At 48.4% G+C, this 24,425-nt stretch overlaps 1 protein-coding gene and 1 pseudogene across 2 annotated transcripts in view; one reads left to right on the top strand and one right to left on the bottom strand.

Moving 5' to 3' along the window:
* Rox8 (TIA1 cytotoxic granule associated RNA binding protein Rox8) overlaps positions 1-24,425 on the top strand; it is a 240,413-nt gene that overhangs the window by 148,797 nt on the left and 67,191 nt on the right. The window contains exon 11 of one of the 2 annotated variants that reach the window (XM_084591576.1): positions 23,631-23,751. In XM_084591576.1, coding sequence (XP_084447702.1) covers positions 23,631-23,751 — 121 coding nt within the window. Of the gene's footprint in view, positions 1-23,630; positions 23,818-24,425 lie in introns of both variants that reach the window. The other variant, XM_084591575.1, reaches the window with a different exon arrangement.
* Positions 7,160-8,471, bottom strand: LOC146206790 (uncharacterized; annotated as a pseudogene).

Below are 24,425 nucleotides of genomic sequence, written 5' to 3'. Positions count from 1 at the left end.
CTCACAGAAAGAAAGGTTCATTGTTCGGCTGCCCCACTGTGTCTTGCTTGCTCTATAGGTTCCCTGTGAGTGTGTGTCGACTGCATGTGGGTGACATCGCAGGCCTTGACACCAGGTGTCGGCATGCCCAGGGACAATTTTGCTTATCGACTTATCATTTGTTCTATATGCAGGGACTTTGGGCAAAATTGGCAGCTCAGCTTGTTTGCGACTGCTCCACCACTATGGCACAAGCAGAGTGGCAATGGGGGCTAGTTGGTTGAACATAAAATATTGTTGATCGAATTGGGCTGGATCGGTGTGGAGGTCATGCTTTGCTGTCCGGGTGCTTGTGTGGTTTCTTTGATGTTGGTTTCCAGTGCATAGGCAGCGTTGTCGTTGCCCTGCCGTATCAGTATTGCCACTCAAGCCACCAATGCTGTTAAGTGGCTTCATAGCATTAGATGTTTCCCACGTTCCAATTCATCCAAGGAGCCTTCACAATACACAGGTTGTGTAGATCACAGGGCAGATTTTTTTTCTCTCCCCATTTGCACATTTCAGTGTTTCAGATAAGCGTTAGCCTGTGACACGGAGATGCAGCGTTGCTGTAAGCAAAAGCCACGACTTTCTGCATCTGATGGTGCGCCACACTACCATGTTCTTTAATTGGCAATATTCCTATGGCTGCACCTTGGTGGACAGTAAGCTATGCACAGTGGAGCGCTTCAGTGAATCGCCCTCACAGCTAGCATTGAACTTCTCAGTTCATTTGCAGTCACATGAAAAATAGTGCAAATACCATTGTTTTTTTATGTTCTCAACTTTCTTGTGCATGTGATATCTTAAATAGAGCAAATTCAAATATTACAAGTATGCAAAAAACATTTTGATGCGAAGAAAATATGATGAATATAAATTGGTCACAAATAGATTATTTCAGCTAGTTTTGAAAATTAGTGCTTATGATAAAGAAATTAAATTTCTGTAAAAGCAGCAGTCATCAAATACCTTTTTTGTACGCTAGCTAATAACAGTGGTGGCCTTATGGCCTCACATTCAGAAGGTGGCTTGATGCCGCCCGGTACCCACTGGTTTTCCAGTGGGCACAGGCGTCTGCCTGGCCTTCCGCTTGGCTTTTCTTGGGTGAATTCTTGGGCAAAGGAGCTCGATCTGAACAGTTCATCACTGATTAGTGCTGCCGTCAGACAACATTAAGGGGGGACGAGGGTCTTAAAACTAACTTTTTTAATTATGAGTAGAACCTTGTGAAACTTTGCATACAGATGTATTTTATCTCCTGATTCCAAAAATCTAATCATAATTGAGCTGGTAGTTTTAGATCAAAAGTTAGTCTACAAAGTCTAGAGTGTAATTAGGTAATTTCTTATGCACCATTAATGAACTTTCTCATTCCATTTTGTTGCCTTTAATTACATGAATTGATAGCCAGAGAGTTCCCATATCTGATGACATTCTTCATTCTTTTCTAAAGACATGTCATCCTGATATTGCTGTCGAGAGTAAAAGGTTGCAGTATATGACCCTGAAATTCGTTAAGCTAATTGCAAATTGCTTTTTATGCAAGCACTAAACAAAAAAAGTAAGAATGTCATCTGGTACCTTATTCCTTTTCGAAGAAAATGGTACCAATGTTATTTTTGTGAACCAAAAAGAAGTTATAAAAACCCTGCGTAAGGCTGAGAAGACTGACCAAAAATATGAAACCTAGAAAACTGCATTTGAAGTTTGACCATATGTTATAAGATGAACCGCTGACAACTGAAATGTGATATTTCCCACCGAAAATCACATATTCCCATTTCTGAAACTGTCTGGATTCTGAATATGTCAACTAAAAGAAGATATTGTGGACAATCCAAGGCCAAGATAGCATAGGCCATTGGTAATTCAGCAAAATTTGCAGATCTCATGTGTAGACAAGACAATAGCAATATTTTAATAGCATATTGCTAATTATTGCACGAGTGCTGCAAAAGCACTATTACTAAACAGTTCTAGTAAATGCTGATGGTGATTTGCACCTCTCCAGTGCTGTCTGGAGTGGTTCGTGCGGACGGCAGTTTACAGTTGTCCGGGGCCATAGTCAGGGCACCTGTCTCCCTTGTGCCTCCTAGAAAGACTTTTTTTTTTTTCAGCGTTGTTGCTCAAGAAGGCTGCTGTAGATTTCTGCAGCCTTATCCTGTCCTTTTCGAGACTCCGACGAAGGAGGTTGCAGCCTGGAGTGTAGCCAAGGCCCAAAGCTACAGCCTCATTAGTTTCTCTTCTTCCTTGGTTGAATACTGCAACAGCTTCCGCAACTGTTCTTGTTACACTGAGCAGTGATGCATGGCTGTTCTTGGACACTTGTGTCCAAATCACAGAGGGCAGCCACTCACTGGAATTTTGTGTCTTGCCATTGGCACACCTCTCCAGCAAGGCATCATCACTGAGCTGAGCAAACACTGGCTCTAGTGCTGCGCAAACAGAGGCTGGTAAACTGTCTGTGAGCAGGAGGCTTCACGGCATACGCGATAGCGTGATTGTATTTACACCATGAGTTCACGCCATCAGGGCACAAGTTGTGGTCGGGGGCACTGTCTGTCGAAGCGTGGCTTGTACTGCCTTCTTCATTTCTGGCACGTCATGTGCGTGGCTGCGGAGGGCGACACAGTAGTAGTTGGTGATCTTTTTAACTTTTTCTTGAGTCAATTTTCCTCTGCCTCAGAGTGTTTTGCCCTGGGCCTTTTTTTTTTTTTTTTCCACTAAGCTTTGTAGTGCAGTGCCTATGCGCTTGTGCACATGATTCAGGCGGTCCTTTTTTTCTATGGGGACAAACCCATAGACGTTTTCTGCCTGCAAAGCGTGGAATGTGCGGCTGTCTTCATCACAAAGTATTGTAGTGTAACGGAGCCCATTTTTGGAGAGTGAACGCTTGAACATCAGCACGGCTTCCTCAACTTCCATTCGCCCTGAATTTCAGTGTATGTTCTGGCATTCGTGCTCTGCCAGCCAGTCTTCGGAACCTTCATCTGAAGGTTTAGGACCGATGGTACGTCCAAAGTACAACATGATCAATCACTAGGCCAGTGTACATTTCAATGATGCAGCCCACTCCAATATGTGATGACCGCCCTCTGGTTATCCAGGTGCCGTCAAAGATAACATCAATGTTATTTGGAGGCTGATAAAGGTCTTAACACTCCTTTGACAACACTAACACTGGCAGCTTCAGAGGCTGCCGCAGTACCCTCAAAAAACCTCGACCACTTTCCTTAGGTGGGCTTGAAACGTTTTGTGGTGGAGACCTCTGTGCGACAGGTTCATTCCGGCGCAGAAATCAGAGAGGGCCGTAACACCTTTTCCGATGCTCTGTATACTTTTCATGGCCCTTATGTTCACCTCAAAGGGTGTGATTTTGGCAGGTCCTTTAGTCCTCTGCGACGAAAAATGCGCCACACGATAGTCGCACGCCGAACACGTCGCCTCCATTTTCACTGCTAGGCCGTACTGCTTGTCGGACTTGTTGAGATCGAGCGCAGACAGCCCACACTTGCCACACTTCACTTACGCAAAAAGCTCCTTCAGCACTGCCATGTCCACCACGACAAAGTTAGTGCCCGATTCTGCCTCCTCCGTGTGCGCCAGATCCACTTCAAGGAGATCGAATTTGCGCTGCGTTGCCAGCTTAGCATCCATGCCGCGCTTGACCATGTCTGCTTGTTTCGTACGCGTGACGATCTCCTTTGCTGTGTACAACCCCGTGTCGAGTCAACGAGACGGACTGGGACCGGGCCTCGATTCCGGAGCAAGTTCATCAGGCAATGCGACAGGCGACGCTAGCTGCGGGTTCGAAATTTCTTCCTCCGGCATGGTCGAACGTCGGGTAGGCGATGGAACAGGCGACGATCGCTGTGGTTGGGAACACTCATCATCCGGCATGGTCGAACAGCGGGCAGGCGATGCTTGTCGTAGCAGCGAGCCGTTTTCATTTGGTACGGTTGAACATACTGACGTCTAACCTCGCTTCGCGTTGGGTGGCCGACACTTCCTCCTCCCGAACGCATGTCGCGTCGTCGTCTTCAAACGCGCGTCTCCCAGCATCGCTACTTTGTGCCCAGAAAGTATGCGACGTAGGAAAGATTAAACAAAAATGCTGTCGTGAAGCCTCGCTAAGCGAGCGCTGTGCAAAAAGAGACGCGGTCAGGCGTGCGATGCATCACCACGGCAAGCGCAAAAAGAAAACAAAGGGGAAAAAATGGCACGCCGGATCGGGTTGGCCAATGGGAGGCCTGGAACGGAAGACCCGCCTCGCGGGCGGGAGCTTCGGCGAATCAGCGGCGCAGGAAAGGCGTTCAGAAATCTGGCGAGGGCGGTCGCTCTCCTATGCTGACGCCATTTTGAGACTGCGCAAAATACGTACAAAGAAACAAGCTTCAAAACGAGCCCAAGATGGCGGCGATCGGCCGAGTGCTTCGCCCATTTCGCACATTTCGGGTCTCCCGTGCTGTTTAGAAAGTCGATTTTACTGTATTTCCCGATTGAATTCAGCGTTAATATTTACAAGGCAGGTGCTCAATAGTACAAACATTTTGAAAATGAGTTTTTCCCAAAACCGATTTTTTAGCTATTTTTGGCCGTTCTAAGACCCGCGTCCCCCCTTAATCCGTCTCGTGCGGTAGAAGCCGACGGGCCACAGCCGTGGCCTTGTGTTTGGCCGCTGGCTTCGGGAGGCTGCGGGTTCCATCCCTGCTGCTGCAGGTCTATCTTGCTGGTCAGTCCAATGGGAACAGGCCTAGCGCACTGCGTGAGAAAGGTAGCTTGGGCCCCACGCTTGTGGTCAACCAATGACTCTGCAATTGCAGGAAACCTTAATGATTGGGAACAATGGCCCAGATTAAAGATGGGACTTTTGATTAAGAAGCTGGCACCCTGCAGCTACTCAAAGGCTATGAGAGAGACCTGTAATAGAAAGCATCAGAATAAGTTGAAACCACCTGGGATTTTAACAGGCATCACACAGCGCAGAGGGGCACATGTTGCTTTTCGGCTTCATTGAAACAAACCAGTGTTTGTGAGCACATTAAGGCCCTAGTAGGACTGAAATACTGCTGGTATGCACAGAGATTCTGCACATGAACAAGTCTCTTTCTGATATAAGCCATTGTTTGGGAAGTGCTGAGCTCCAGGCTCGTGGAAATCTTGTACCCATTGGAATACTTGTGGGCACCCGGCAACACTGGGGATCCAACCCACCAGTACTTTTACTGCCTACACAGGGACATCCGGGCACAGATAGCCCCGCCAGGGTGGCGCAGTGGTTACGGCGCTCGACTACTGTTCCCAAGGACGCGAGATTGAATCCCGGCCTCAGCGGCCGCTTTTCGATGGAGGCGAAAAGCAAAACGCCCGAGTGCTGTGCAATGTCAGTACACGTTAAAGAATCCCAGGAGGCCAAAATTTCCAGAGTCCTCCACTGCAGCGTCTCTCGTAGCCCGAGTCGCTTTGGGACGTTAAAGGCCCACTGTCCACCCTCCGGTCGAAAATATTTTCTTCCCCGGTGACTGTGAGACTTCGCCCCTGGAACGCAAGGCCGCAAAATGTTTTTGAAAAGAGTAACTAATAACGCAGTTACAGCCACCACAATCACCCGATTCTATCCTGCCTCTCTCCTTCCGTTCCCTCGCAAAGGTTTTTCACTCTCCTTCCCGAGGTTGTCTAGCCTCCGCAATACAAATTCCCCTTCCTCCTCCGCGTTTGGCGAGAGGTGGGGCGTGGCTCTCCGCGAGCGCGAAAAAAAAAAAAACGGTCGAGGGAGCGCGCGCTGCTGGATTCACTCTGGCCGTGGCGAGGGAAAAGCGCGCTGCGAGCGGTAGACACCCATCCTTCTCCCGTCAGTCAGCTAGACGGACCAATGGACGTCGTTCCCGATACGTACGTCATTATCGGGCCCCAGCGGGCCAGCGCAGGGAGCGGTGAAGCTGGCTTCTCAAAGGAGAGCATGAGGGAGCTTTGAATTGTATTTTCGATGCTTTGCGGCGCGCGTGTCGCTGTAGAATTTTGCACAGACTATCTCCGGTACCTGATCGAAACACTGGGCTCCTTTTCTTAAAAGGACAGTGGCCCTTTAAGGGGGGAGGCTACCCTTGAACACCAACTTTTTTATTTCTTGAGATATTTGAAGGGAATTTTCAGGGTATGCTCATAGTACACACATTTGAAGAACTACCAAGTTTCATGGAACTGGGCTCATCGGTTCTCAAGTTAGAGGAGTATATAAAGATAGTTTACATGGGTCGCTAGGGGCAGGCCTGGAGAATTTACAAAATGTGCTAGCAGTGTGGAATTTGTTATGGTCACTCCTGGATAGTTTCCCCAGGGCAAGACAATTCCCTTTTTACAAATTTCCTCTCTGAAAAATTTTAGTACAGCCCCAAATTTAGTGTTAAAATTTACACTTAACGATATTTTAATTGACTGCCGCTAATTACACATGAAATATTTTGAAAAAAAAAAAAACGAATTGTCTTGCCCTCAGAAATTTACTTAGGTATGTAACAAAAAAAAAAACCTCATGAACATCCAGTAAGCGGTTCTTGAGTATGACTTTCCCTAGCAGCCACACCGTGCAAAAAATTGATTTTGAGAAAACAGCTCTCAAAGGTTGAGAGAACAGCAACTTTTTTTGCTTCTCAAGTTATCATGATGAAATTTTCAGGACAGGCTCATGGCATTAACAAATGAAAAACCACCAAGTTTCATTGAATTGTGCATGCTAGTTCTCAAGTTACAGCAGCATATCAAATTGGTTCGAATAGGCCCATCATATCGGGCTTGAAGAAATTGCGAAAGGCACTGGCATTGTGCAATTTGTCATACTGATTCCTAGATAGGTTCCTCAGGGCAAGACAAAGCCCTTTGCCTAAATTTCCTTGCTGAAAAATAGTAGCATAGCACTGGATTTTTTGTTATCAATTAGGCCTATGTTAATAAAATTATGAGAAATTCCAGACATAATATTTTGAATACACTGGCTTGGCTTGCCCTCAAAATTTTATTCAGGTATGGGATAAAAGAAACCCCATGAAAATCTGACAAGGAGTTCCTGATATATTGAGATGAGCAGCCATACAAGACAATTTCCAGAAAATGGCCCTCAACAGCTGTGACACTTCCGGGTCTAAAATGACCCTGCACAGTAGCTTGAAGTGTTTTTGCGCACTTTTTTTGTCTGCCACCTCTGTTTTTTCCTGATTCCATTTCATGGCCTTGCCCATGCGCAAGGCATCTTTCTCTGTAGCTCGCTGGATGGCAAGGTGGCCAGGTGTGAGTCCTACTGACATTGAGACTTCTTTGGTAGCCCTGTGGCAGCCAGCATTGTACCTTAGCACTGCTTCATGCAGTGCTGTCTCCACAGCAATTAAAGATGCATGCTGCTCCTCCGGCATCAGGGACCACAACTCTGAGTGGAAAGACTCCGATGCGTTTTGGGTCTTTGCACCTAGGCAGCGTTGAAGAAGCGAACTTTGAGAAAGGCGCTCATATATAGGCAGCATAGCCTCAGCAATGTAGCCTAGGAGGTTGTATTTGTGCTTTAGCTGTGCTGCTCCTTTTGCTTCGGCAGCCTTGTGGCGGCACCACGAGTCGGCACCCTTGGGGCAAAATTCATGACAAGGCTCCTTGTCTGTTGACGTGACGTGGTGATAGGATGCCATCACTGCACGCTGCATTGCAGCCACATTCTTGCAATTGTTTCACAGGGCCCAACCATAATAGTCAGTAAGCTTGTTAATGAGGGCCTTTGACAGCCTGCCCTTTCCTCCTAAGGGCTTCTCACTTTTCTGCACAAGGTTGCGTAGTGCAGTCCCCATCCCTTTTTGTACATGATTTAGGCATTCTTCTTTTACAATGGGAACTAGCCCATAGACGTTCTCCTGTGCCAGGGCGGAGAACGTGGCACTGTCTCACCGTCAGACACAAGTGTCGTGTAGCATAGGTTGTGCTTTGTCACAGAACGTCCGAAGAGAGTTAGTGCTGCCTCCACCTCCATCCTCCCAGACTTGACATCGGTGTTCTTTTGGCTCACATGATGCTCATGCCAACTTGGGTATTCAGAGTCGCCAGGCTTCGGTCCTATCTGACAACCAAGGCACTGGTTAGATAAAACCAGTGCATCCAGGATGAGGCCAGTATGATATTCTATGACTGCCCCAACTCCAATGTGGGACGTGTGACCCCGCTTGTGCCAGGTCCCGTCATAATTGACAGTGATGTCTCTTGAAAAGCTTGGGTCCATCTGTTTGTAGACTTCTTTTGCTGCACTTGCTGATTCAGCATAAAACTTTTCCATAGACTGGGCCTCTGGGTCCCTGAAGGTCTTTTTTAGGTGCTTCTAAAACGTCCGATGGGGACACATTCATTGCGGCCCAAACGTTGTTGAGGGCTGTTTGGCCCTTTCCTATCTGCTTCACTGCCATTATGGCTCTGATATTCACATCAAATGCCATCCCTTCTTTCTGGCGTGCAGGTTTCCATGCACTTGATTCACACCACAATGCGGGCACACCAACCGAAGTTTAGTTGCTAGTCCAAGTTCGGTGCCTCCTTGAACTGTCAGCCCAGTCGCAAGGCAATGCACGCACAAGGTGTTTGAAAGCAGGGCACCTAGGGCATCCATTGCACGAGGCAAAATTTGGCACCTTCGGTTGTAACGGTGACAGGTCCGGGATCAGGCGTCATCGCTTGAAACTTGCGCTGCGTCGCTGGCATGGCACCAAGTTCATCTTTAACTGCAGCACGCTGTGCCTCCGCTGCCTCGATCTCCTCGGGCGTCAAGAAATACGTTTCCAGGCGAACAGTGGAAGCAGCGTTCTTTCCCTTCGGAGGAGATGAGGGACCGGAGGTGAAGGCCGCGATCGCCGAGGTTGATGGACCCGGATCACCAAATGCACTTGAAACGATGTACTCTTGTGCTGACGAAGCAGATGGCACATGGCTTAAAGCGGCGACGCAGTCGTCTCGGACGCTGGAAGCGGCAACGCAGTCATCTCGGACGCTGGTAGCGGCAACGCTGTCATCTCGGATGCTGGAAGCGGCGACGCAGTTATCTCGGACGCTGGTAGCAGTAACGCTGTCGTTTCGGGCGCTGGAAGCGGCGGCGCAGTTACTCAGACACTGGCAGCAGCAACGCTGTCGTCTCGGACGCTAGAAGCGGTGACGAAGCCGTCTGGAACGCTGGAAGTGTCGATGCAGTCGCCGGAGCTCCTCGCCACGTTCGCAGCCTTCGTGGAATGCTTCCGTGCACCGAACGAATGTCGCGTCTTGAACTTCGCTTTAGGCATCGCAATGATCGACAGACTGCACGAAACTCTTTGGAGGGCAAGAGGTCTTAAAGACAGCGATCGTAAAAATGGCATGTGATGAAGAGAACAAACAAAGCACAAAAGAGAGACGCAGCAGACAACGCGCGGAGAAGTAGCTGGCGGAGACCATCGCGTCAGCACGCGCAGCAGCCAATAGCAGTCGCCCGAACCCCCGCGTTCTCGAGGAGCACGCGCTTCTTTCAATCGCAGCCTCGAATTCGGAACGCGGGAATTCAAAAGCCGTCGCGAGGCTCCCAATCAGAAGTGAGCCACGACGCGACCACGCCGTTGCCGCCTCCGTCAGATGGTTGTGAGAGGGAGCGCAAGAATTCACGAACAAAACATGACCAAGATGACGGCACTCGGTTCAGCGGAGGAGGAATGACGGGCGTGCGAACTTTGGACATTTTCGCCAATTTCTCACGGCGCTGCAGCTGCCGCGGCTTGTTGTATTATTAATTTTTTGCATTTCTACAACGATTACGACATTGATATTTGCAGAAAGGGTAGTTTATGACATATACAGTCGAACCCGGATATATCGAACTCGAAGGGGATCGCGAAATAGTTCGATATATCGATAATTCGATATACAGAAATCGGCTTGTGACGGCACTTACGATGCGAAAAAACAATACCGTATTTGTCGCGTAATCAACCCACTCGCATAATGAACCCACCCTCCACTTTTGCACCCGAGAATTTGAAAAAAAAAAAATGCGTTAAGGCCAGCTCGCTCACATGCAAGCGACGAGCGGCAGCAACAGAGCGAAAATTTTCAAACTTGTTGGGTCGCTCGAGCCACCGCGGCAGCTCAAGACAAGGTTTCTGTGTCGCCGCGGCAGAAATCGCGACCATTTTCGCTTGCATGTCGATGGCGCGCGTCAGTCCGTTTCGGTCGTCTCATCCACAGCTCATTGGCAGCGTGCCAAGATGCTGCGCCGCGATAACGTCGGGGAGCGTTTATCTTTTGATAGCTCCTGCGGTGGCGGGGAGCGAACTTGGCAGAGTGCCCGTGATGGCTTGATTGCACAAGCCTGGGTCAATTTATCACGCCGCGCTTGGGGCGGGCATCATGATTGCAGCAGCTGACCACGTGCTTTCGCTGATTCATACATGCAAGGATAAACGATTAAAAAAAAATAAATGAAATAAACATCCCGGCAAAAAGAAAAAAAAAGAAAAACCCTGCCGCTTCCTAACGTCCGCAGCCACCATATCTTACGCTACGCCGCGCGTACAGCGCAACGATAAGAAAGAATCTCTCTCGCAAAAAAAAAGTAAAAGCAGTTTTTTAACATCCGCAGGCGCGCCGCCACACGCAGGGTTCGTAACACACGCTAGAGAAAGCGACCGACGTCTGTCTGAAAACGGGCTGAGCTGGCTTGGCGCATGCGTTACGCGGGCTGAAGGAGAGAGATAGCTCGGCAAAAGAATGGGCACACCCACGCACATGGCTTGCAAACGTCATGTGTTGGCGCGCGGGAAACGACAACTGCAGATGCGCGCGCCTTTGGGGAATGTACGCGGCGCTGCCCAGACCAGCCGTCGCCGAACTGACCCCACTCATTCCATCCGCGCGTGACTTGAAAACGTCACGCGGCAGACGGCCAAGGGTGATGCGATCGTCTTTGGGGAAGGCACAATTTCCAGTGTGTGGTGCGGAGTTCGATATATAGAACGACCCGTGAAATTGAGTTCGATATATGACGCGGCTTTCCTATACTTTTACATGGGATTTTCAAGGGGATATTTCGTCAGTTCGATATAACCAAAATTCGATATAACCGGGTTCGACTGTAGTACCGGAATATGTACTTTTCCAAAAATAGACTTTTTCGCGATTTTTCGGTTTTCAAAGGTCGCGTCCGCCCTTAAACCCCATAAGCCAAACCGGACACAGATATACGGACAATTCTCGGACGTTTCACAGTAGCATGCATACCTAGCCAATCCACGTGGTTTTGACATGCATTTGTTTGTAAAACGGTGTCAGGCCACTGTTTTTATTAACACTTCCTTGTCCGCGCCTGTTCGGGCTATCATTGGTTTCATGATTCGAATTTTCCCACTTTCGAAAGGATCCTTGAGAAGCGACGTCATCCAGTGGGAAATTGAGGTACCCTTCTTTCAGTTTTGCTTTTGGTTTTCTTTTTTTTTTTTCCCCCCGCGAATTTTTTGGTGCGAATTGGATTAGGCAAACATTTGCCGTAAGCCTGGCAGCACATCATTCACCATCACAAAAACAAAAGTTTCTCCGTATCAGAACTGCATTGCGATGTCGCGGCTAGTTGATGGAGCCGGGACCTCGGATTAACTGCTGGGAATCGATTTCGGGCCTAGGTGCCATGGAATGGTGCTATTCCGGTTGCACAAACGTTCGCTGTCGTACTCGAGAGCTCGCGCCGCATCGACGTCACCCACCGTCGCGAAAACGGAACTTTCCCCGTGTCTGCACTGCACTGCGACATTGTTTGACGGCGCCGGGTCTTCGGGTTCACATCCTAGCATCGATTCCAAGGGCGGGTCGGCCTTTCGCAACATATATCCGTCGTGATCTTCGCCGAGTGCGTCGGGCAATATCCGTGCCGCTGCGCGATTGCATCAGCCGAGCTTTCCACGCGTCTGGAGACTTCCGTTCATTGGAGCTGTACCACGTCGAAACATAAGTGCGATATCCTTGTCGCTTTCACCGCCGCTTCCGTTTCTTTGCCTTTCGGACGGACCGTACGATGCGCTGATACTTTTCGAGAAGCGTTTTTGCCGACCCGGTCCTCGCTTTGTCCGATTTACCACCGATCGCTTCTTTTTCTGGACAGGAGGCTTGCGTTACGTGCTTCCCGCACGCATACTTCGTCTTATACTTCCGCACCGCGCTCCGTTGCGTCGCTGGCACAAGACGAAGCCTCGCGCAACAGTGGGGGTGACGAAAAATGCAGAACGGCAGCCGCGGATTCACAAACTATCGAGTAGTTGACAAAAGCGTGTGTGACTGAGACGGGAGCGGACACCGCGAGCAATGGCGCTCTTTCCAGCAGCCACTCGGAGAGCGGGCTGAGCGACACGTGACTGGCACAACCAATCAGCGCCTACAAGTGGCTCTGCAAGGCCTTCGCGGTTTTTACTTTTGTGCATTTGTTTTTTGTCATAGACACGTGGCTCCGACGGGAGGAGTACTGCGGTGAAACAAGCTTTCCAGTGGTACCGACAGTTTTGTGATCGGCGCTTCGGCCGAGTTATTGCGCTCAGAAATCGACCGTTTTCGCGGACATTTCGGCCAGTTTTTGCTACTAGTGATCACAAAAACAATTTTTAGGCCCACTTCAGCGCAATTTTTTTGTAATGTGATTGAACAGGCCTTATAGATTTCGAATCTAATCTTTTCTAAAATCTGCTCTTTCGCGAAATTTTCGCGATTTGATCTCCGCGTCCCCCCTTAAGCGTGTCACGCGCAATGTAGGCGTACATGTTTTGTTTAGTGCCCCATACAAACTGGAGCGTATGTGCAAGAAGGCAAACTGCATGCGACAAGAGGCATAAGAAACGTTTTGTTGCCTGCCGCACTCGTGTTGTTTACGAGGTGCCTTTTTATTGCAGGGCCTCGTATGTAGGTAAGATGCATCAATGATCGCCTCAGAGAACTTGCATTGTCTCTGGCTGACAATGTGCCCAAAAGCAACTTGGTGCTGAATTGTAAATCTTGTCTAAATTGTGTTCCGCTTTTTGAACAGTGCGTCATTCTGAAATGTCACCCTGAGAAATGTACCAGGCAAATCTTTGAAGCCCTTATCACTGCCCGCAAAGGGGTTTCATGCGCAAGCGTTTCGTTGTCCACCACGAGCTAGCCTATCTTAATTCTTAATGATGAGCATGGAATTTTTTGCGTTGACGTTGTGGCCCTTCTTTTCCCTTTCTGCGCATCTGTCGCTCGTTGTATTTATATGCTCACGCATTGAATACAATCAGTTGCTAGTCAGCACTCGTGTCTACTTCCTTTTCCCGTCTCTTGCACTATTTTCTTCTACCCTGAAGGACACTGCATGAACAAAAAACTTGGTGACTGTAATTCGTGGCAAAATTTAACATGCCATGCCACTGGTGGGCATGGAAGCAGCTCATCATAAGCCTTCTACGAACTGGATTTGTTAGCAAATCTTCTCCGCACAATGCAAATACGCATACTTGATACAAGGTGCAAGGTATCAGTTGTCAGGCACACTCGATTTCCTGCACCCCTTTGTTGCAATCAAAACTTTTTTTCAAGGAACGCTTGTGCAGAGGGAGCTACAGTCCCTGCCTTTTTCCAGTAATAATATGTTCTGCGATCAAGGATGTGTTGAACTAGGGAACAATAATTTGGTACAGTACTGGCACATTCTATACTTTTGCAGAAACATGCATGTACAGGCCTAAGCCAGAAGGTTAAAGGAAGCCTGGGGAACACACACGGCAACCCCATTTTTGACTGGCGGCTACTAGGTGGGCGCGCAATTGGAAAAACGTCTTGGCACCCTCCCGCCATGGCAAAGGAGCCTTTACAACACAGAAAAGCTGCTGTACAAACTTTAAATCTTTTTGTTCGGCTTTGCGTCAAAAATGTGATTTTTTGTATGCGGATAATTCTCCTCATGACTTGGGATCGAGGTGGCGGTGCATCAGGAAAGCAGGGAGTGCTCGGTTGCAATTCAGTAAGCAGTCACCACTGTCAAATGAAAAATGCGCGCGCATACCACTCCAAACCATGCATCGCTTGAGTGCGCATCTTCAAGGATGCATGGACAAACCAGCCTAACAAATACATGATTGTACAGTAAGGCGTATCGATCCCGTTGTTTCATATACGCCATGGGAGTCATATTCTGTGTAGGGAACCCAAGCTGGAGTTTGCTTCGCGACACCAGCACTCAATTTCTAGCGGAGCGGAGAGGAACTACAAAACCTATGGGCATCCGTGCCTGCGCTGCACACGGCTGTCTGCAGAGTCTGCGCAGGCCACTCGCTCTGGAGCGCGTGCCACGTTCAGCCGCACGTGCACGCGGAGCGGGAGAAGGAGAGTGAGCACGAGGGGGGGTGGTCATGCGTCTGCGCGCGGAAAGCCGGCGCGCTTTGCCAGTGGAGTTCCTTATTTTTGCTTTTTTCTGTGCCCCGGCTGACATTGAGGCTGGCTGGAGGCATATTTTTTATCGGCGCTTTCGAAAGCGAGAAATTATGAATAATTGATCGCCGCGGACATTGTTTTCAAAGAGCGCTTGTTGGCAGGCTCAGGCATTGAAAACAAAAAATCATGAATGCGAATTCGCTACTCGAAGACGAGAGGCAACCGACGGGTATTTTGAAGGACTGAGGTGGCACCTCTTGATGTCTCTGTCCATGTTGTTCAGAGAATGAAGGGTCCAGCCTTCTTGTTGAGAATAACCGATACGCTTGTACACAGCGAAGAGTGCTCCGGGCGCTGGGTTGATGCTACCGGCGCCGTGGTGCCTGTTTTCAGTGTTTTTAGGATGCGTTCCTTACAAAGGCACAAATCATGCCGTCTTACCCTTTGGTTCCTTCCGACAGCGGCAGGGGGAAGTTCGCTGCTGCGGTGCTGCCATTCGAAATCAATGACTTAGCTACCTTTAAGGATGAGAGGTTTCTTAATGACCTGGGTCACTGACGAGAAGCCGAGGCATGCCATTTTTGCGGCAGTTTCTTCTCTCTACGAGACGAAGAGCGAGGAAATGTCTGACGACTTTCCATATAGATGGGGACATCTCTCCATGGAAACCTTTGCCTTCTTAATTTCACAGCTACGCTGTGCAATTCCTAGTTCAGTTATCTCCTCTAGCGAATGCGCAGTTTTGAGCTCCCGAAGCATGATCGCGTATGAGGATAGAACGATTGGCGTATGTGTTTTTCCTTTATAAGCGCCAAGTGATCACATTTATGACTAATATCTGTTTCTTGAGGCCGACTCGGTTCGGCTATGGCTGCTGTGCCACCGCCAGTTACAAACAGAGGTGCGAGATAACAAAAAAAAAAAATAAAGCAGACAACCATCCCGTTGCCGTTTTCACACAAGCTTTGCGAAAAAGGCGCGCCGTCATTTTTTTCATTCGTTCCCCCCCCCCCCCCCTCTCTCTCTTTGTTGGAGCGCAACGGCGGCCAGAATGTGGCCGGAGGTGAGAAACAACCGAGCGCACGCGCGCAAACAAGTGCTGGAAAGCAGTGCGGAGCAGATGACCCTGCGCTTTTTTATGCGGCGGGGAGCAGACAACGCGACAGTGCTGCGCAGAGGTTTTCACGGGGTCTCCATGGAGAGCGCCGACGCACAGAGCGGCGCAGTGCCCCTCGGCCCAAGTTTTCTCCCTTATATCTATCTTGCTGCAAAAAATATGTTGGGGAGACAGGCCGCTTGTGACAGCAAAAGACTGCAGAAGCATATTCACTATGAGAGATAAAATATTTGGTGATTTGGGCCATTTACGGTTGTGGAAGTACAGGGACCGGGTGCCCATATCTTCGTCCTGTCGTCTTCACTGTTTGTCATGTGATTTTAGCGCCTTTAAATATTAAGATAGCATCTATATACGCACCGCCAAACGACCCACTACATGACCTGTTTTCAATATGTGCACACAAGCGGTTGTGGGAGCGGGCGCCCGTTGTATGGCGCCACCGTTGCCTCTGTGAAACAGCGCCGCCCGCGGTGGAGTGCCGGGGCAGTTGAGCGGTGCAGTCGTTTTCGTTCTGCGAGGTGTACTTGAGCATGTCCCTACCGGTTGTTTCGCAGTGCGGCTTTTAGTAATCGCAAGGAATATTTTTCCACCGGCAAATCTTGAAAAAGGAAGGGCCGTCCTCAGCAGGGAGTGCGTGCGTGCGTGTGTGTGTGTGTGTGTGTGTGTGTAAAGCACCCGGCGCATGTTATTTCTTTTATAACTGGAAAATGCCGCGTGAGCAATTTCACCATGCGCTAGGAACGCCTTCATTAGGTGGTTGTGAAGACTACTTCGGAGACGGAATCTGTACCTGCACTGCGCGTTCATCTTATTTTGGTTCTTGTCGAAACTCGCCTGAAGATCAAATACTGCCGAGCCATGCAGCCATAGGGCCGTAGCAGTGGTAGTTGTAATGGTCAGCGTTCATGTATAATGAAAAAGGGGCTGCACCTGTCGTTTTTGGTAATAGGCTCGAACGATTCAGAATAGAATAATAGCAGATGACCTTCTGCCTTCAACCTTCCAACGAAAGCTGGGAAGCGAGAAAAACAAGCAAGGCAAAAGTAGGATTATCTTTACAGTAGGAAAAGCAAACAAGCATACTTCCAGGACTTCCTGCAAAACTACGCTATAATAGGTCACTGAACCCGGCCTTAGACTATAAAGCTTAATCCTAATATAAGCGAAATGAGTATTACCACCTCAGCATCATTTTTACATATAGGACAATGCTATGGTTGAACACGTCAGAGCTGCTGCAGATAATTGACTTGGAAAATGTTATGCTATAAATACATTTCTATCGACATGCTGCGGAGGTTGTGAAAAGAAAAAAAAAAATAAATTTCCCCTGCTATGAGCGGCCCTACTTTTTCGCACACCTGCTAGGAAAGAGGGATCTTGAGATTATTTGGCTTTTTCTTATTTAGGCGTTCTCCCAGCGCAGGAAGTTCAATGTGATTGACCGCAGTTGCCTTGAGCATTTGAAGGCAGTAGTCCAATACTGTTACTGCTAAATACAATCTAAAAAAAAAAAATCACAGTGTGATGTGTTGTAAGATAAGCCAATGACAACTAAGAGGGCGTTCTGTTATTAAAGGAATCTCTGATGGCTCGTTCGCTAAGGTGTTCTACTTTCAGGGCATACACCTGACCGCGATACCTGATGAGTATGAGGGGATACAACCATATAGGTAGTTTTCTATATATATTCACGTCAAGGATTCCGAATAACTGAAACCCATTCCTTTTACATACCTTGTCACTGCAGCTTGCCGGACTGCCGCTATATCTATTTACAGCATTGGCCATACAAGCAATTTCCGAGAGGTAAAACGGTCTTGTCTTACTGCACCATATTCAGGAAATCTCGTGTTCACTAAAACGCTAATGAGAAACACTGTATTTTGGCGGGTCAGGAAATGGGTGCTGCTGAGAAAATACATAAACACGTGTAAAGTAAAACATGAATGCGAAATAAAAGAAAAATAGATTTGCTGCTTGAGAAATATGTGCGGAACCTATTAACGCTCTAAGCGGCGATCTGCGTGCCTTCGAAATAAATAAAAAATGCTATGTTCATTCTCTTCCAACAATGAAAATTTTTTTTTTTTTTCCTTGTTCGCCTTTATATGAAGCCTATAGCAGATTTTGTGACCATGCGGTATTGAATGAGCTCTGAAATAAGTGCTTTATTAGGCGAGACAGACATGCCACAAAAAAATGTTAACAAATGTTAAGATTATCAAATCAGAGCTCTCAGCGCATTTCCATTGGCTGACAATCGAAGAGAGGAAAAAGGATAAAATCATGGTAATAGTAATTGTTCATGTCTCCTATCTGCTCTTTTTGTTAAGAGAAAAAATCGTAACGCGGCCGGAAAGACTATGGTGGCTGCCCTTTCCTTTTCCGTGGTGCGGTTTTCTTGTGCACAAGCGGGGAAATGCTAGCGTTGCAGCTTGCGCTGTCGAGTTCCTTCGATTTCCAATTGTCAATAAAGTGACTAAGGAGTGCGACTTCGTCTCTGAGACTCTCGTGCCGTCACTCCTGGGGAAGGATTTAAAAATCCGGCACTTTTCACAACCACACAGTAACCAAATACGTAGATTCGTGCCTCTGTCTTTCAAAGAACCGTGCTTAGGTCACCCGCCACTCATGCTGGTGTGGAAACTAGTAGAAATGAATAGACTTATAAGCGTCCGACAAGTTCGCGTAGCTGCCAGGGCAGCCAACAACCCGCCATGTTTCGTCAGACTTGTTTGGCCAGTCTTCATTTTACCGGGCATATTCACACAGCTAGCCAAACTTTCTGCTCTCCTGAGGATATATTCATGCACAGCATCATCTAAACATTAGGATTTCCAATTTCTACACAAACCAACGACGAGCAGCGCGCTCCAATGCACTGGCAATGCGCCGGCCCCAGCATGCCAGCAATGAGCGCTGCGCCGAGAGGCGGCGCCACCCGTTCAGCTGCCCGGTCCCTATTCACTGCAGCCGCTGCCCTTCGACCCTTCCAAACACAAGTACAGGGGTGGAAGTGCTGCTCCAAGACGCAATATTGCTCCAAAACTACTGCAAACATCTGGCTGCTTCGATGTTTTGCTACCAATTTTGCAGAACCTGTACTTTTGCTGTAGAGGAGGCTATTAATTATATTTCCTTTAAAAAAAAATGTTATTCAATGCAATTTGATGGGGGGGGGGGGGGGGGGGGCACGACCTTTGAAAGCCGAAAAATCGCGAAACAGTCGATTTTCGTGAAGATTGTATATGCCGGTAGTATGTCTTACCCTTCTTGTAATTATCAGTGCCCAACTCGCCGTAGGAATACTCAAAATTATTTATATAACAAGAGGCAGCAGCAAGCGCCGAAAATTTGTGAATTCTTACGCTTTCTTCTGCCACCCTCGGCAGTGCGGTCGAGGCGTGGCTTGCTTCCGTTTGGGAGCCTCGTGGAGGCTTTCGAGTTTCCCGCGCTTGAATTCAAAGCTGCGATAGGCAAAGCGCGCGCGCCGCGAGAACACGAGGCATCGGGTGACTGCTATTGACTGTTGCTGCGGCGTAGGTCTGTGCCGGCTACCTCCCAGCGTCGTCTGCTTCTGCTCTTTGCTGTCGTCGGCTGTTTTTGTACTTCCTGCGTTCTGTTCGCCTCTCGCCATTTTTGCGATTGGCGGATTTACAATCTCTCGTCCTGCTTTCTGAACGGTTTTGAGCAACATGTTAAACGTTGCATGGTCACTCGCGATGCCTCGAGATGCGACACTTGTTCAGTGCATGGAAACGAAGGCCGTCCTCATAGCGAGGCGCTCCGACAACGACTGTATCGACGCCTGCAGTGTCCTAGCATCTGTTACAGTGGAACTTAGAAAACAAGGAAATAAAGAAAAAAGCCCCTAGTCTTGCCCCGCGATACCTATTCAGAAATTATCGCAATGAATTACTCAATGCCAACAAATTCCGCAAATTCTACAGGCCTGGGCCCATGTGACCTTGACAACCAGCGTACACAGCTCTATGAAACTTAATAGTTACGTGCATGCTATGAACCTGCCCTAAAAATTTCATTGAGATATCTTAACAAAAAAAAAAATGTTGGCGTTCTCTCAACCTTCTAGGGCCGTTTTCTCAGAATCACTTTATTGCCGAGTGTGGCTGCTTAAGGGGGGAGGAGGGGATCAAAACTAACTTCCTTATTTCTTGTCAGAATGGGTTGAAATTTGGCACACATACTGCAGATTGCAATAAAACGACAAATATAAAGTTTCATGAAGATATCTTCATTAGTTTTTGTTTTATAGCAATTTATATGTTCGCTGCTCGTGGAAAGCCTGGCACAGTAGCAAAACATGGTAGAGCGCCAAGAATACTTTGCATGCTTGCCCAAATGTCTAATACACAGCAAGACAGTGCTAGATTTTTTTTCAAGCGCTAATAATTTTTTATCAAACATTACATGCACACGACTGTTAAGGATCTCAGCAAAACAATCTAGATCAAAATCGGTTCATCCATTGTAGTGCTATGCTTTCCACGAGCGAGGTGATCGACAAAAAAAAAATGAAATTGAGAAAATGGCCTGCAAAGTTTTGCAAGCACTGCAGTTTTATTAAAAGGCACCAGGGCTGTAATATATTACATCACTGCTGTCAGGCATCTTCTTACACCTTTGCCTCTTTGTTTGGTGAGCTTTTGAAGCTTTCTTTGCACGTTCGTAGTCCTTTTCTTGAGCCTTCTGGACGGCAAGAGCACCAGGATGTACACCCAACTTGGCAAACATTTCAGAGTATGCTCTTTGGTTCCCTGAATTGTACTTTATGACTGCCTCATTTACAGCTGCTTCGACTGCAAAAAGTGAGGCATGCTCGTCCTTTGACAATGTGGACCAAATAACAGAATGCAAACTCTCAGCTGCATTCTGTGTCCTTCCATCCTTGCAGCGCTCTAGCAAGCGGACGTCTGAAAGGCGCTGATAAAAGGAAGCATGTCTTGGGCAACTCTGCTCATAAGCTTATATTTATGAGCAGGCTGTGCTTCATTTTTTGCTTCTGCTGCTCTCTGCTCACACCAGCTGAGTGGACCAGGGGCGCACAGTTCATGGTGGGGGTCACTGTTGGTAGATGTTACGTGCCAGTATGTGACCATGACAGCTCTGTGCATCGCAGCAACATCATTGGTGTTCCTGCTGATAGCCAGGCCATAGTAGTTGGTGAGCTTTTTTATCAGCTGTTGCGTGAGCCCACCTTTGCCACCGAGTGGTTCCCCTTTCTTGGCCTTACTCACTATGGAGCGAAGGCCTGTTCCCATTCTTTTTTTGACATGATTTATGCAGTCTTCTTTTGTGACTGGTATAAACCCATAGGGCTGTTCATCTTGCAATGCCTGGAAAACACGGCTGTCTCCATCACAGACAACTGTCGTGTATCGCAGGTCGTTCTTGGCCAATGAACGGCCAAAAAGCTGCAAAGCGGCCTCCACTTCCATTCTGCCAGAGCCAACTTCAGTGTTTTTTTGGCACCGATGTTGCTGTTTCCACTGAAGGTGTGTTGGGTCACTCTCTGCTGGCCCTAAGCTGCATCCAAAGCAGAAGTTTGAAAGAACAATGCTGTCCAGTACAAGCCCTGTATAAAACTCTGTAATGCACCCTACCCCAATATGGGAGCTATGACCGCGCGTCAACCACGTGCCATCATAAACAACGGTCACATTTTTTGTGAAGCCAACCTCTGTAAACATTTTTCACAGCAGCTGCGGCATCCCTAAAGACGCTGTCGGCAGCCTCCTCTGCAGCAGGCTTGAATAACTCCTTCAAGTGACCTTGGAAAGTCTTGTGGTGTAATCCACGATGGGACACATTCATGATGGCCCAGAAATCTTTCAGAGCTGTTTGCCCTTTCCCTATTGTTTTAACAGCTTGCATTGAACGAATGTTCACATCAAACACCCGTGCACCTTCCTTCCTTTGAGATGACTACTGGGACTCGATTGGGCCACAAGCAGTGCATGACAGCACCATTTTCACGGCCAAACCGAGTCTCGTACTGCAGAGTACACTCACAGAACGCTGTTGACAACTTGGGCACAAAGTTTTAGCGAGCAAAGAGTTGACTGTTGAAACTTGCACAAGAATAAACTCACTGTCAGAAGGAGCCAAAAGTTGTTCCTCGCCTTGCTGTTACATCAAGCTCAACTTCCGTTGAGTTGCGGACACTGCACGAAGGGAGTCGCGTACGCCGCATGCCTGCGCTTCTACCGTCATCGCAGACACGAAACGCGGCTCGTGGCGCGCCTGAATGGTGCGACGGTCGGGTGACGAATCATCCACTGAATTTTCAGGCACCCCACTGTAGCTCGTCGACGGTTGGGGCTCATCCGCAGGCTGGATGTCCAAGTCACGTGATGCGCCCGAGACAGAGTACACCGTCTCTGCTGGCGATGGTGACCTTCGACCAGCGTCGCTTGCATCGACGCGATCTTGACTGCTGATTATCGCGGCCGCTCGCCGCGGTGCGAGAGCCTCCGCTGGTGCGTCATTCGTCGTCTGGGTGATCGGCGTTGATGGCATAGGGCGATTACCAGCTTCGCTGCTGCTGTCGAACGGTGCAAGATAGCACGCCACGCTATCCGCACGTTCAGTCGGGTGCTCCGCCGGCTCCGCATCTCGTGCTGGCCGCCGTATTTTTCTCGCCGTAAGAGGCTTGCGCTTCCGTTTTCCGAAGGCGTGCTTCGTCAAAAATTTCTCAAACGAGCGACGATCCATCTCTATCATGGGAGCTGCGAGAATTGAAGACAGCAGCTTCCCACCTGCAGGTATGCGCTCGCGAACGACCCGAGTTGTTCGGGCTGCTGTCGAACACAATTCCGAGAGGTCAAGAAACTGAAGAAACCGGCGGCCGAGGAAGACAGCAGACAAGGTTGAAAGCTATGCAAATGCAGACGGGACAGGAAAGGCAGAGACCGTGAATGCATGGGCGACGCTCGAGGAAAACAGGCGCGACGACCGGAAGTCTGAGAACAGAGCGTCACCCGATGACGCTTTGTGGGCGGGGCTAGCGGGGTGGAGTTCCCGAGCTGTTTTCTTCGTATTTTTTCTGGTGTCTCCGAGTGTTGAGTTGAGGGAAGCGAGGAGGAGCGCCATTTTTAATCGCCGATATCTCTGGTGTTAATGAAGCGAGCTAAAAAATTCTTGCACTGAATTGACTTGTGAGGGAGTACCTGTCTTTCGACCAATTTTCTTTACCCCATTTTAGGCATTGCATGACCCCTTTAAGCGCATTCCCCTAGAGGAGCCGGGCGCCAAGCCGGGGAACGCTTGTACCCAATTTTTACCGGCGGCGGGTTTTGAGCAGCTTGGCTTTCAACTTATGTCAGCCGTCAATTCACTGAACTTATATTGTGAGCGCACGATAAAAGGGAAAGGTTCTTCACGTCTGCTAAATGTCCCATGACTCAAGCAGCATTTTCTGCGTGTTTGACTTGGTCTCCAGTACAATAGCTTCGCCAATGCCTCGCATGCATCCAAAGCTCAGAAACTGCTCTTGCACTTTCATCGCTTGGTGCAATGACGTACATGATGAGGTGTTGCGCAAAGTGAAAGGTGTGGAGAGTCTAATCGGTGGTGTGTGTTGACAACGGCATCCGGATGTCCTCCCGCCGTCGCTCAGATCTCACCGCGAGATGTGCTGCACGCATCAGAAGAAAAGGATTTCTTCAATTAAAGCAGATTTGAAGTTAGTGCAACATTCATTTGAGCTTTTGCTTGTCTGCATACCTGTGTACTGCCAAGGTACATCATTATCGTACCTAGGTTTGACCACTGGCCTATAACTAAGTTTTTCATTACAACATTTCAAAATAACCAGTGACTTTCGGCGGTCCCCTGCAATTCGTTGCGTTGATATTTGACTCTTTATGTGCATAGAGCAGTTTGTGGAAGCGCTCGGATGAAAAGAAATTTTCCCAGCCATAAATGAACTTGCTTAGATGCATTGTCAATTTTACTTGATGCAGCATTTCGGATAACAGGGTTTTTGTATCACTGAAACGTAATTATTAGGCTGAAAGATGATGATGACCAGTTGTCTTGTCTGCAGGTTCGGCACAAAGGAGGCTGCTACACATGCCATCGTGGCCACACACAATTCAGACGTGAATGGCCAGACAGTCAAGTGCTCCTGGGGCAAGGAGGCCACTGACCCCAACAACCAGCCTCAAGTGAGTCCAGGAGAGCTCGGCAAGCATCCCTCCTGGCCAGAGCAGCGCAACCGCTCGTCCCCTGGGGTGATCACCCTTCACCTGCTGCAGATGCTTCTGGTTTTGTGCTCTGGGCTTGTTTAGCCAAACCACTTGCTTACGATCGTATAGCAGAGTCCATGCTGTACCCGATGGTTCATGAGCACTTGAGTGTGTTGTGACATATATCCCAGAACAAGGGGAGGCTTTGCTCACACAGGGTGACTACATGCTGTGCAAGACTAACTAATCATTCATTCAAGCTGGACCTACATCAGGCTATGGTGAAAGACCCCCTGATGGGGCACATTAGAAATGCAGCTGGGCTGGCTAATCCACGGCCAATGGCTGACTGAAAATAGGCGATTGGTTTACTTTGCAGTTCAGGTTTAAGAAGGACTGCTTTCACAATGCCTACCTTCAAAAGTCCATTAGAATTGACCTTACATGGTCATTTGCTGCTGGACAGCCTGAATTGTAGGGTCCCTGGAATGCTAACAGCAGTAATATTCTACTGCAAGAAATCCATAGAGGTGGTCTCTGTGATATTCGAGTGAAGCGTAAAATCTCTCCATCGAGCTTATAATCTACAAATAATTTTCAAGGTGAAACCCTGCAGTTTATTTTATTGTACGTGAGTGAAAATGGCACACCTA

The sequence above is a fragment of the Amblyomma maculatum genome, chromosome 1 (assembly GCF_055883805.1).
Source record: "Amblyomma maculatum isolate TAMU_Amacu chromosome 1, ASM5588380v1, whole genome shotgun sequence".
NCBI classification, from domain to species: Eukaryota; Metazoa; Arthropoda; class Arachnida; order Ixodida; family Ixodidae; genus Amblyomma; species Amblyomma maculatum.
Note: the sequence above shows the minus strand (reverse complement) of the source record. Positions and strands in the feature narration are given on the sequence as shown.